We start from the raw sequence: 13500 nt of genomic DNA, 5'->3' as shown, positions 1-13500 counted from the left end.
TAAGTTGGGGATATGGCTCAGTGGTAGAGCACTGGGAAAAAAATTGTAATGCAAATGGTAAAATGGTATCTTCATGTCAGTGTTGCTACATGGCTTTATGTTTCATTAGAGTTTTATATGCATTTATGTCTAAGGGTGCCTCATAGGAACTTAGGTATATATCTTTGTTTAATTAAAAATGATTTATTGAATAAATGAATTTTGTCATATCCACACTTATTAAATCTTCCATATTCTGTTATCTCATCATCTAAGACCTGATTGGGGGGGGGAAATATAAGATAACATGTATGGAGGGTTCCCGCTGTGTCTTAAGGTAATGAATTTCTCCATGTTTATATTCAAGGTTTCTCTTTCTTTGCTCTCAGGCAGCCCATCAGGTCGGTGAGGATGAGATAAGCTTGTCCACTCTGGGACGAGTTTATACTATTGATTTTAATTCTATGCAGCAAATCAATGAGGACACGGGAACAGCACGTGCCATTCAGAGAAAACCTAACCCATTAGCCAATACTAACACTAGTAAGTACTTTGGGAGTTAAATAGTGCTATACTGTACTGTAGGTACTGTTTTTTGTTTGCATAATAAATAATTGTTTCATTAAATATTCTTATTTAGCTTAAGACACTTACTAAGAGTAATTTATGGGTTTTTTTAGTTTTGTTTTTGCTTTTTAAAAATTATGTTCCTTATTTGATCAATGAACTATATTACCTAACTCTGGTGTCTTTCTCACAGTGATGTCTCAGAACTGGCCGATCCTATTAACTCTCTACCTTTAGTTTTATTAGTGTTTTTATTTTATGCCTTCGTGACAAAATTCTCTTCTTCACTGATGAAGAGAACAGATGATAGTGATTTTTTTTTCATGTTTCTGGCACCCACCCATTCCTTGCACTCACCCCTTAATTAAGAATTTCTCTCAGAATTTCCCCTGGAATTCAGTCCATTGCTTTTGCAGCTCTAGTTTAGATTGCAGTGGTCAGCAAATATTTTTTCAAAATGGGTCAGAGAGTAAATATTTTAGGCTTTTTAAATCATAATTCTCTATATTGGCCAGTGTCTTTGTAGTTCAAAGCAGGCATATACAATATACAAACCAATGTGCATCGTTTGTTCTAATAATAATTTATTTACAAAGCCAAGTGATATATTGGGCTGGACATACCAGTCTTTTTCCAACTCCTGGTTCATCAATTACTTTCTCCCTATACTTCTTTCCTCTAAGCAAAGTGTGACAAAATCCCCTTGTTTATCCATTTTATTTAGCTTTCAGCTAAATACTTTCCATTTCTTGGACTCTGCTTATTTCTTAAAAATGTTTTAGTTTTTTAGTATTGAAATTTCCCCAGTATTTCTCTGAATTATGTATTAGTTAAATAAAATGATATGGTGTGGTGATATACTTCATTATCTTCAGCTGGCTATAACAGTCAATAGTTTCCTGTGTATAAATTTTGACTTAGTACTATTTTTAGTGTGTAGACCGCAGTTGAATTCAACAATGAAAATAATGTTCTATAATGAAAAAATTTTCAAGCAAATAATTACATTGACTGTGTATTGTGTTTCTGAAATCTTTTCACTTTAGAACTGTACTTTTTTTTTTTTTAAATAACAGGTGGATATTCAGAGTTAAAGAAGGATGATGCTCGAGCACAGCTTATGAAAGAGGATCCGGAACTGGCTAAGTCTTTTATTAAGACATTATTTGGTGTTCTTTATGAAGTGTATAGTTCCTCAGCAGGACCTGCGGTCAGACATAAGTGCCTTAGAGCAATTCTTAGAATAATTTATTTTGCGGATGCCGAACTTCTGAAGGATGTTCTGAAAAATCATGCTGTTTCAAGGTGTGTTCATGGAAATAGTAAAAACATTTAGAAATTCAAGTCTTTGCAAATAATTTCAGGAACCTCCAGAATCAGAATACAGAAAAAAATATGTACATGAGTGGAGCATAGGAGCCCTGTATTAATACAAAACTTTAATTAAAAAAAGTATAAAATATAAAAGTTAAGAATTTAAGAAAATGTTAGAATGATGGCGTGGTTTCATGACAAAAATATTTTGTTCTCAAATTTAAGGTGGTGTGGCCAAAAATAATGTCAAGTTCAGACAAAATTTTTATATATGAATGCTTTCTTTTTTTAGTCACATTGCTTCCATGCTATCAAGCCAAGACCTGAAGATAGTAGTTGGAGCACTTCAGATGGCAGAAATATTAATGCAGAAATTACCTGATATTTTTAGTGTTTACTTCAGAAGAGAAGGTAATGTCATTCCTTGTAATAAATTAATGATCAATCATTCAGTCTAGATAGTACTTAAGTAGAAATAGTTTTAAATGTACAGACAATCTGAGCTTTTTAAAATACCAGATATTTACATAGTTAGAGCTTAATTCCCCTTAGAGTATCTTTTATGTATTTCTAAATGTTTGTATATAATATAAATGCAGTTAGTATGCTTTTTAATGTAGTCAACTAATGAATACTTAGTATTTTTCAGTGAGTTGAATGTCTCCTTAAATACTAAATTTAAAATCAATTATGGACTTTTAACATATAGGTAATATATGACCACCCATAAAGATTCCTTCAGAAAGTCAAATGTTGCTTTGTTTTTTGTTTTCTAGCTATTTTATTTTTATTTGGTCTTCTTAGTTATACATGACAGTAGAATGTATTTTGACATATCACATATACGTGGAGTATAACTTCTCATTTTTGTCGTGTACATGATGTGGAGTTAAAATAATCGTGTATTCATATATAAACATAGGAAAGTTATGTCCAATTCATTCTACAGTCTTTCCCATTCCCATCCCCCTTCCTAATTCCCCTTGTACAATTCAGTGTAGCTTCACCCCGCCCCTACCCGTTGTTTTGTTTCTTAGAATCATATCAACACACCAGAAAAATTCTCGTTAGAGGATATATTTTTTATTCTTTTAAAAAAAAATTTTTTAATTTTTTTCTAATTTGTTATATATGTCAGCAGACCACATTTCAATTCATGTTACACATATAGAGCACAATTTTTCATATCTCTGGTTGAGTACAGTGTACAGTCATACCATTCGTGTCTTCATACGTGCACTTAGGGTAATGATGTCCATCTCATTCCACCAAGGATGTATTTTTTATTGTGTGGATAATGGAATATTTTAAGGCTTGGAACAGTCTTCTAGAATGCAGTTTGTCTAGTTCTTCAGTTTGCACCATTTGAATGTCAAAATCAACCTGGTAGATCTGGTACTTTTCCATTTTTTTTCATGAAGATTTCAGAGATAAACCTATCAGTATTACCTAATTGATCAAGAAGTTCTTAACAGAAAATTTTTTAAGCCTTTCTGGTCTTTTAGGATATTAAGGTCTTATGGAGACATGGGAAAAAGTTATTTTCTCCCTCAAGTAATTTTTTAGTTTCATTTTCTGTTCTTTTGACCATTTTTTCTTCGACTGTGTCTTAATTTCTTCATATCTTGAAAATGAAATAGATAATATAATAGTATTGAACAAAATGGGAAGAGGCTTTCATCATTAAAGTAGGTTTCATTTAAATAACACTGTTTGATTTCCTTTGGGGGCGGGGGTGGGGGGATGCCAGGGATTGAACTCAGGGGCACTTAACCACTGAGCCACATCCCCAGCCCTTATTTTGTATTTAGAGACAGAGTCTCACCTCACTTTTGCTGAGGCTGGCGTTGAAGTAGCGATTCTCCTCTCTCAGCCTCCCAAGCTGCAGGGATTACAGGCAATGCACCACATGCCCAGCTTTTTCTTTGTTTTGAACAGTTTTCTTTCTTTCTTTCCTTTTTTTCCTTCTCTTCTCTTCTCTTCTCTTCTGCTCTGGAGTCTTCCTCAGCACAATGAGACTGTGTTTATTTTCCCTCAAATTCATTCAGATTTCTATATAGTTTCCTTGCCTTCATGTATATACAATTCTGTGATCCTACCCCAGATGAGAATCCCACCTTATAAATTTACAGTTTGGGTTTCTTCATATGCCGCCAACAGTGACAGTCACCATCTTGGACAGCAGTGTCAACTTGTAGCACTTGAAGTTATAAAACAGTAGTATGTTCCTCCCCCTCCCCTGATTGATCATATCATAAGATGTACTATATTTCTGTAATTGATTATTGTTTTTATAATGAATATTCTGAACCCTGAGTAGGACTTTATTTGCAGTCCTATTAAATTTTATATGATCTGGTTGTTTTTGTTTTGTACAATACTATGTATTGAACCCAGGGGCACTCTACCAGTAACCTACATCTGTATCTCTTTCTACTTTTTGAGGTAGAGTTTTGTTAAGTTGTTGAGGCTATTCTCAAACTTTTGTTTCTGTTTCCTTGGCCTTCCAAGTAGCTGGGGTTGTAAATGTGTGCACCTTGCCTATAATCTAAGAAAACGTATCAATATAAATATCTTTTTTAAATTTTCATATTTTTATGATTGAGTCATGTTGAAATATATGGCTTCTAAACTTTCCCCCATTTGCCAGCTATTGTTTGATTAGGGATTTTGTAAGGTGGGAGGTGGCCCTCACTCCTAACTGAAACCAGCTCCTTTTCATTCCCATTATTATAAAGGTGTAATGCATCAAGTTAAACATTTAGCGGAATCAGAGTCTTTGTTGACAAGTCCACCAAAGGCGTGTACGAATGGGTCAGGATCTTTGGGGTCCACAACATCAGTCAGCAGTGGAACAGCCACAGCTGCCACTAATGCCACAGCTGATTTGGGATCTCCCAGCTTGCAGCACAGCAGAGATGATTCTTTAGATCTAAGCCCTCAAGGGTAAGTGAGGTTTTCAATATGATATTTATATTCTTTGACTTTAGCTCTCCTTTGGTACCAGAGACTCAACAGGGATTTAAATGGTAGAATGTCAGAAAGTGAACATTTTGTTTTTCTATCTTTTGTTAGACATGTAGCGGGTAAGAGGAAAATATTTTGGGAAAAGCTGCTTTATTTTTATTTGGCCTTGCTTTGGAACTACAAGATATATGTGCTATTTCCATTGACATAAAAGGCTCAGAGATGTTAGTAAATTGCACAACATTACAGATATAGGATTTCAGCTTTAGTTTCCATAATTGTGTGATTGTTTACTGTATTGCTGCATAAATATAACCTTTGAGACATCTAGGTACTGATACTGTGAAAAATATTAAAAATTGAAGTTCTAGACAAGACAAAGATAACTGATTTTCCATTTATCTTTAATTAGCAAATAGAAGCAAATACCTTGCTTTGTTAACAAATGAAAATGGGTAGTTCTTAAAGAATTTATCTCTGATGTACTATGTTAAGAATATTGGCAAACCCTCATTGATTTTCATATTGTTGAATTGGAAACATCACACTTTCTTGAAAGGGTTTTTGTTTCTTTGGTGTTAGAAATTTTAATATTGCTATATGAATGGTATATGATGAAAAGATTCTGAAATTTGGAATGTTCTCTGATTTGGGATGTTCTCTGTGTAATTTTGCTCCTTTTTAACTGAAGAGTAAGTCTTGATAAAACAGAAACAGTAAGTGGGGCTCAAAAATTAAGGCTTGGAAACTTCAGGGTAGCATTGTCCTGTGCAGCTCACCAGTTGTAGAGATAGAGCTGCTTTTGGTGCCACCTGCTGGCAGTTGTCTACTCTAGCTTAAAGACAAATTTCAGTGGTTCTAGGCTTTGTAGCAAACTGTGAGTGTTATTTTAGGAAAACTCCTTAGTTTTGGTGGTATCTGTGTTATTGGCCAAGTTTGATGAGACTGGGCCAGGAGAATAGTGGGGGCTCACCACCTTCCCAATTCTGAGGTTGCACATGTATTCTTTTCCCTCATGTGTTGCTTTCCCTTCTAGCCACACATCATCCCTTCTCCTTCCTCCCTAGCCCCACTCCCATCCCTGGAGGCTGCAGTAAACCTGTTATTGTAGGATTTTGCCATATGATACAGGCACAGTGTTTGAGACATCCATTATAAATGTACAAGTGAATTTCAGGGTACTGGGATATAGCTCAGGTAAATGCAGTATTGTTGAGCCACTCTAAGAAGTTGATTGGTTATAGAATCTTAACAATTGGTTATTCCAAAGAAAGAGAAACTTAAAAAGTATTTTCAGAGTTTTAAAGGGTTTATATTTCAAGTTCATTAATTCAGTTTTAAAGTAGAAATTGTTTTATCATATTTTAGTTTTATCGTTTTTCTTGATTATCAAGCACATTTGAACACATCATTAAACATGTGCTGTAGAAATGTCAGATGTAGAAGGATTTTTCCAACTTTTTTTTTTTTCAATTTTACTTGAGCCACAGACTAATAGAAGTGAAGCATACATTTATGTATTTATTCATTCATTCATTTATTTTGGTGCTGAGAATTGAAAGAACCCAAATATTTCATCTTTTCCATCTTACATAGTTTAGTTATTTAAAGAATCTGTTGCTACTTAAAATTATTTCTAATGTTGTTAAGAACAGTAGCTATAGACAGTTCAGTTTCAATCATGGTTCTAATTAAAAATAGGTTCCTTACACTGTCACTCAACTAGATACATACATAGGTTTTATAAAAACCCCACTGAAGTGTTTATACGCTCATTTATTTAGTTTGTTACTCCCACTGGTGCACAGCTTTGTGTAGGATAGTGTAAGCAGTTAGGAAAGAATTTTGATTGTGTGATCACCAAGTGCCATGCATATTTTAATTGTTATCATTTATATTAGGAAGACATTTAGTACTCATATTTGACTGCTCTTCACACAACTTTTACTAATTTGGCTCTTATTATATTTGTTTTATATACTTTATACACCACATTTGAAAATAAAGCTGAACACATAGAGGATTAATCAGATATTCTAGTTGTTTTTATTTTTAGTCCTTATTAATCATTTCTTTTATCAGTACCTGTTTGAACATGACTGGTACAGAGTCAGCATTATTAAATAATCACTAAATGAAAGTTACCCTATTTCAGTGTAAAATATAGTGTGATTCATTATTTTTGCTATTTTAGCTTCCTGTTTTAGTGGTGATTACTAAACTTATCCCATATTTTTCCATATTAGTCGATTAAGTGATGTTCTAAAGAGAAAACGACTGCCAAAACGAGGGCCAAGAAGGCCAAAGTACTCACCTCCAAGAGATGATGACAAAGTAGACAATCAAGGTAATTCCTTTGTGAAACTGTAGGGGCAAGATGAGATAGTAAATACCCAGTCTGAAGACCCAGTGATGTTAGTTCTTTTATTAATTAATGCATTAGGGCAGTGAGTCTTAAACTCTGTGGTTCTCATTAATTATGCTAAAATTACTTAACTGTTCTTTTTCTTTTCATAGCTAAAAGCCCCACTACTACTCAGTCACCTAAATCATCTTTCCTGGCAAGCTTGAATCCAAAAACATGGGGAAGGTTAAGCGCACAGTCCAACAGTAACAACATTGAGCCCGCTCGAACTGCAGGAGTTAGTGGTCTTGCCAGAGCTGCCTCAAAGGACACAATATCCAATAATAGGTGAAGTGGGGGGGGTTAATTCTGTTTTGCTTCTATTCTTATATCAGAAACCTTAACATTGTTTCATTCAGCACATTTATTGTGTGGAGATGATGCGTGGACACAGAACTTTAATTTGTTCTCAGAAGTGGCATAGCTCAAGGATGAGGTATATTCTCAATTCATGAACCCTGCATCTGGCTTTTTCCTACATTGCATCTTACTCCCAACTTGAGTTTTAAAATGTAATATATATTCAAAACCAAATTATGTTCCGGATGGAAACTTTCCCTTCGTTTTGTTTTAGAGAAGGAAAAGCTGATATTTTCTGTCCTCACATGTTTTTATGACAGAAATTTTCTTCCCATTTTAATTGAATGTAAAGATTTGGAGGAGAGCCCCCCCCCCTTTTTTTTTTTTTAAGAACTTGGAACTGTCAGCTAAACTATTTCAAACTAATTTACAGATTAGCTTTTGAGGTCTTTGGGAGTTTTTGTTTTGTTTTTTTGGCTCTGAATATAGAATACCAACGTGTAACTTTCTCTGCAAATGAGAAATTTCAAAAAATTAAATGCCATTGAGAAAATATACACACTTTAAAAAAATGATTTTTAGTTTTTTTTTTCTGAATTTCAGTTAATAAAAATAATTAAGCAAATATATTTCTGAAACCACCAGCACTTGTAATTTAAAATCCAGATCTTTTTGTCATACCTTATCACACATCTACAGGGTGCCTGTTTCTCAATAGTTTTTTACTTCAGGGAACACAAGTAAGGACACCTTGGATATGTCTGTACTTTAGGAAATTACCTTGGTAGAGTAACAAGAAATTAGAATATCTTGCTTACTGTTCAAGTAATGACCTAAAGTGTATTTTAAGTACCTCAAAGTGAAACAGTTTGGTTACTATGGAACCTGAATTTATTCATCTGAGCCTAGGCCAGAAAGCGTTTTAAATGTGGTTATTTACTTTCTTTCGATCAAAAGTCATAGTATAAACACTGAGAATTTAATATCTCCCTTTTCCTTGTAGAGAAAAAATTAAAGGTTGGATTAAGGAGCAGGCACATAAATTTGTAGAGCGTTATTTTAGTTCTGAGAATATGGATGGAAGCAACCCTGCACTGAATGTCCTTCAGAGACTTTGTGCTGCAACTGAACAACTCAACCTCCAGGTACCATGTCTCTTCGAGCATCTTTTTATTCTTGCTATTTCTTTTCTTGATGACTCTCCCTTTCTGTGGATTTAGCTATCATAGGTCTACTTTTTTTTTTTTTTTTAAAAATCAAATATGTATCTTTACTACTAACATTTCTTTTACTTGTCTCTTGACTGTTCTGATTCATTATCTTGTCATGAAATGTAGAAAGTTAATCTTTCACTTTCTTTTCTTCACATTCTATTATTTCTTGATAAATGAAGAAATTTCAGAAATGTCCCTCAAGCATATATCTTTTCTAAACCTTTTTGAACTGATAATAATAAAGTTGGCTGGTCTCTCCTATGCTTTTCTCTACCTGGGATCTCATAATGTTGGAGGGGGCAGAGGCTTAACAATCCTTGTACATTTCATATGATGGTTTTTTTTGAGGGGGCTTTTTGGGGGTGGAGGGGTGTGTTTATGTACTTTGAGCAACTTTGGTTTAATTTTTCTAAGAAATCATCCATTACTTTAGGATTTTGAGTGTGTTAACTTGAAGTCATATTTTGTATTCTTGGGTCATCTTTTCCTTCTGGTATTATATCCTCTTACTTTTCAATTTATATTCTTTCTTTAAAGAAAATGACATTGGTTAAATAAGTAGATCTTTTTTTCCCCTTGTTATTTTGAATAGATTTTCTTTTTCATGTAATATATAACATTCTTGTGTGTCTTGGTATCAGATTCTATTTTTCATGGATTTATTAAGAATGTACCATTCCCTTGACCTCTTTGGGCTCTACATCCCTCACCCCCTTTTTAAAAAATATTTATTTTTTTTTTAGTTGTAGTTGGATACAATACCTTTATTTACTTTTATGTTGTGCCGAGGATTGAACTCGAGGCCTTGAATGTGCTGGGCAAGCACTCTACCGCTAGCCACAACCACTTCCACCCCCACTGCCCTTTTAATGTTGGTTTTTTTTTTTTTTTTTTTTTTTTTTTTTTGGGCAAATTTTGAGGCAGGTCTCACTAAGTTGCTGAGGTTGGCCTTAAACTTGTAATCCTGCCTCTTACTGGATTACAGTTGTGCATCACTGCCCCTAGCTTTATCCTTCTTTTTAAAAGGTATTGAGAATATATTTATTTCCCTTTGGGGAAATGTGAATTTTGTGTTAATAAGTGTTGTTTAAGTCAATGTAGAAATACTATTCACAACTCTCCCCCCCCCCCCGCCCCCCGCCCCCCGCCCCCAGGTGGATGGTGGAGCTGAGTGCCTTGTAGAAATCCGTAGCATAGTCTCAGAATCAGATGTTTCGTCTTTTGAAATCCAGCATAGTGGATTCGTGAAGCAGCTGTTGCTATATTTGACATCTAAAAGTGAAAAGGATGCTGTGAGCAGAGAGATCAGATTAAAGAGATTCCTTCATGTATTTTTTTCTTCTCCAGTAAGTTGTCTAATAATGTTTGTGTATCTCAATATCAGAGTCAGTATTCACTAATGACTAATGCATGTTTTTTCATCTCAGTAATAAAATTTATAGTAGATGTTAGTCAGGATATCAAGGCAAAGTTTCTGCCTTGGTATAATGCATTTGGGCTCCTTGAATTGCTATGTATCAAAGTAAATAGTAAGTCAGTGAAATGGTGATTTTGATGAAACCCATGTTAATTTGTGTGGTTATGGTATCTTTTTTTTTCCCCAGTTATAGTTAAACACAATATTTTATTTATTTTTATGTGGTGCTGAGGATCGAATCCAGGGTCTTGCACATGCTAGGCGAGCACTCTACCACTGAGCCACAATCCCAGCCCTGGTCATGGTACCTTGAGGTGTTTTCTCCCACCTATAAGATAAGCCATTAATCTCCTACCTCTGAATATTTTTTCTTCTCAACATTTGTTTTAGTTTTCAATATGTACTTTTAGGAAAGTAGGTAGATATAGTGTAGCTATGGCCATAAAACAGGCTATAAAATATTTCTATTTTGTACATAAAACAGTCCTAGCAGTTCCCTTCAAGGGTACTCCTTCATCATTTTATAATGTAGATTATACATCCAGGAACCACAGGCTGGCTCCCCCACTCTTCACTCACTGACTACATTTGAATTCTCTTAATTTAACTTTCTCCTGTTTATAGGTGCCTTAGAGAAGCATTCCCTCAGGAAGTTTCTTTCTGGATTATCTGGGTTATTGGGCCTACAGGTTACTCTTTTGTATTAGTAGAATTCTTTAACCATGCCCTTATACTGCTCACAAGCATTTGAGACTGCTTGTATTATTTTAATTTATGGGACTACCTAATGCACAGTTGATGCTTATTGGAGATTAAATAGATAACATGACACCATTGGATGTTTTATGCCATGCTTGAGAAAAAGATAAAAATAAGTAGAATAATTCTTTTTCCTAAAACTGTTTATTAAATTTTCTTGTGGGAGTAGTATTCTATTCTCAAAAGACCTCACTTAACCAATGGTTTATTTATAACTTTAGCTTCCTGGAGAAGAGCCCATTGGAAGAGTAGAACCAGTGGGTAATGCACCTTTGCTGGCATTAGTTCACAAGATGAACAACTGCCTCAGCCAGATGGAACAATTTCCAGTCAAAGTGCATGATTTCCCTAGTGGAAATGGGACAGGCGGCAGGTAAGGACCATTGCTTGGGTATGCCCTTGCCACTGGAAATTTGGTGGTTATTTTAAGGTAAAGTGGCAAGGGGTCTGGTAAAGTCTTGGACTGCCTGAAGAATATTCTTCTGTAATGACTGGAGAAACTGAGTATCTAAAGAAAGAATCAAATGCTTTTTATCTTTAAGACTATACCATGTGTCTTAAGTCTGTTTTAAAAGTATGGAAACCAGTGACTGTTGGCAACTTTTGTAAGAAACTTAGTTTTCCTTAAATTGATATACCTTAATATATAAAGCCTCTGCAAGAATTTTGTGGATATGAATAATAAAATATTTACATAGTCTGATTCCATATATAAGTTGTCATAACCTTATATTTTGATGGGTTTTAACAAGTAAGTGTAATTTAGAAGTTTTATTGACAGAAATTGCTGGGGTTTTTTTTCTATGATGTAGATTTAAGAATTTGTGGGATTATAGAAAGAATTGATTGTAAAAGTTAATTTGTTGTGTGTTATGGAATGTTTCAGACATCATGGAGTATTGTGACTGAAAATAAGAAATCTGTTTCATTCTAAAATCCACAGTCTGAGGTGTTCTAAAAACATTTGAGAACTTTTGATTGACCAAAAAGCACATATTTTTAAATAAAGCTATCACAGCACAGACTAGGGTTGTTTACTGCCTTTGAAAGTTAAAATGTAGTGTGATGTATTCATTTTGGATCATTATACTGCCCTGCAATAACTACGACATAAAAGGATATTTTCAGCTCTGCTTAAGAAAACCATGAAGCTTTTCATTTCTGTTGAAAATTTGTATGCAATATGCTTAATATGAATATAATAGAATATTATACTTCTATTTGCTGCTTTTATATAATCTTATAGAGAAACACATTATAAGTTTGTTTATCTAACTCTTGCCTAGTGGAAATGGGACAGAACTTTTCAGAAATGAGATATTAAGCATCATTACCAGATGTTAAGTGCAGTAGCTTAAACTGTTTTCATTCCAGAGTATATGGTAAAATAAATTTCAAAGGTTAGTTTTTAAAATAACTTCATAGCTGAAATCTTTGGCAGCAAAAACAGAGGTTTCTATTTTTTTTTAAATGGAATTTAATATGAAAGGACAGAATATTATACAAGTGGGCATTCAAGTAGTTAAGTAAATTTTAATTTCAGAGGTACAACCAAATATCCATGGTGTGGTATTTCTGCTCACATGGATTCATGGTAAGACAAATTGAATGTTGATGTGTGCATACACATTCATCTTTTACTTCTTAGTAGCTTTTACTATAATAACTTGCTTTATTGGCTTTCTCATTTATGGAACTATAAGTGCTTTTTTATGCTCTAGGAAAATGAATATATTTTTATATGAATTAATGTGTATCAATTATGGAAAATAATAGAATAACTTTTTTTCATAAATTATTTTGAGCTTTTCTCTCAACAGAGGATCACAGGCTTTAAAATTTTTCAACACACATCAGTTGAAATGCCAATTACAAAGACATCCTGACTGTGCAAATGTGAAGCAGTGGAAGGGTGGACCTGTCAAGATCGACCCCCTGGCTTTGGTACAAGCTATTGAGAGATACCTTGTAGTTAGAGGTACTTTTCATATATGCATTTGTGTATCTATGTGTTTGAGATGGAATTAGTAGTGAGAGAGACACACACTATTCCCATATTTAATGCTGCTTCTGATAAAATCTAGACAATAGCAACTTGTGTTCCTTCTTTCAACCAGCCCCCTTTTTTCCTGTTTTGTAGTGCTGGGCATAGAACCTGGGCCTTGTGAACACTAGGCAAGCACTCTATCACAGAGCCATACCCCAGCCATTTCTTATTATAGGGATATGTTGTACTTATTAGGGGTTGACTGCTTAATTGAGAAGAACTAATTTTTCATGTTGGAATGCAATAGAAAGGTCATTTTGTGTTTGAGAATTTTCTTAGCTCTTTCTGTTTTAGAGCTCAGACTATGATATGAACATTTTTTTTCTTCTTAAAAAAAATCAATTTAATAGTACATATAGGCTTTTCTTTCACTCAGTAAAATTATTAGACTTTTAACATTCTTCTTTGTATTTAGGGTATGGAAGAGTAAGAGAAGATGATGAAGACAGCGATGATGATGGATCAGATGAGGAAATAGACGAGTCTCTGGTAAGATAACTAGTCCCATCATGTTGTATAATACAGTAGTTAA

At 34.1% G+C, this 13500-nt stretch overlaps 1 protein-coding gene across 19 annotated transcripts in view; it reads left to right on the top strand.

The window, feature by feature from the left end:
• Trip12 (thyroid hormone receptor interactor 12) overlaps positions 1 to 13500 on the top strand; it is a 148437-nt gene that overhangs the window by 110994 nt on the left and 23943 nt on the right. For 11 of the 19 annotated variants that reach the window (XM_026396213.2, XM_026396212.2, XM_026396227.2 and 8 more), the window contains 11 exons: positions 369 to 522; positions 1623 to 1851; positions 2153 to 2271; positions 4599 to 4806; positions 7074 to 7174; positions 7345 to 7519; positions 8535 to 8676; positions 9900 to 10091; positions 11143 to 11294; positions 12727 to 12899; positions 13384 to 13457. In XM_026396213.2, the coding sequence (XP_026251998.1) occupies positions 369 to 522; positions 1623 to 1851; positions 2153 to 2271; positions 4599 to 4806; positions 7074 to 7174; positions 7345 to 7519; positions 8535 to 8676; positions 9900 to 10091; positions 11143 to 11294; positions 12727 to 12899; positions 13384 to 13457 (1719 nt within the window). The remainder of the gene's footprint in view (positions 1 to 368; positions 523 to 1622; positions 1852 to 2152; positions 2272 to 4598; positions 4807 to 7073; positions 7175 to 7344; positions 7520 to 8534; positions 8677 to 9899; positions 10092 to 11142; positions 11295 to 12726; positions 12900 to 13383; positions 13458 to 13500) is intronic. The other 8 variants (XM_026396229.2, XM_026396225.2, XM_026396218.2 and 5 more) reach the window with 3 other exon arrangements.

The sequence above is a fragment of the Urocitellus parryii genome, chromosome 1 (genome assembly GCF_045843805.1).
Source record: "Urocitellus parryii isolate mUroPar1 chromosome 1, mUroPar1.hap1, whole genome shotgun sequence".
NCBI classification, from domain to species: Eukaryota; Metazoa; Chordata; class Mammalia; order Rodentia; family Sciuridae; genus Urocitellus; species Urocitellus parryii.
Note: the sequence above shows the minus strand (reverse complement) of the source record. Positions and strands in the feature narration are given on the sequence as shown.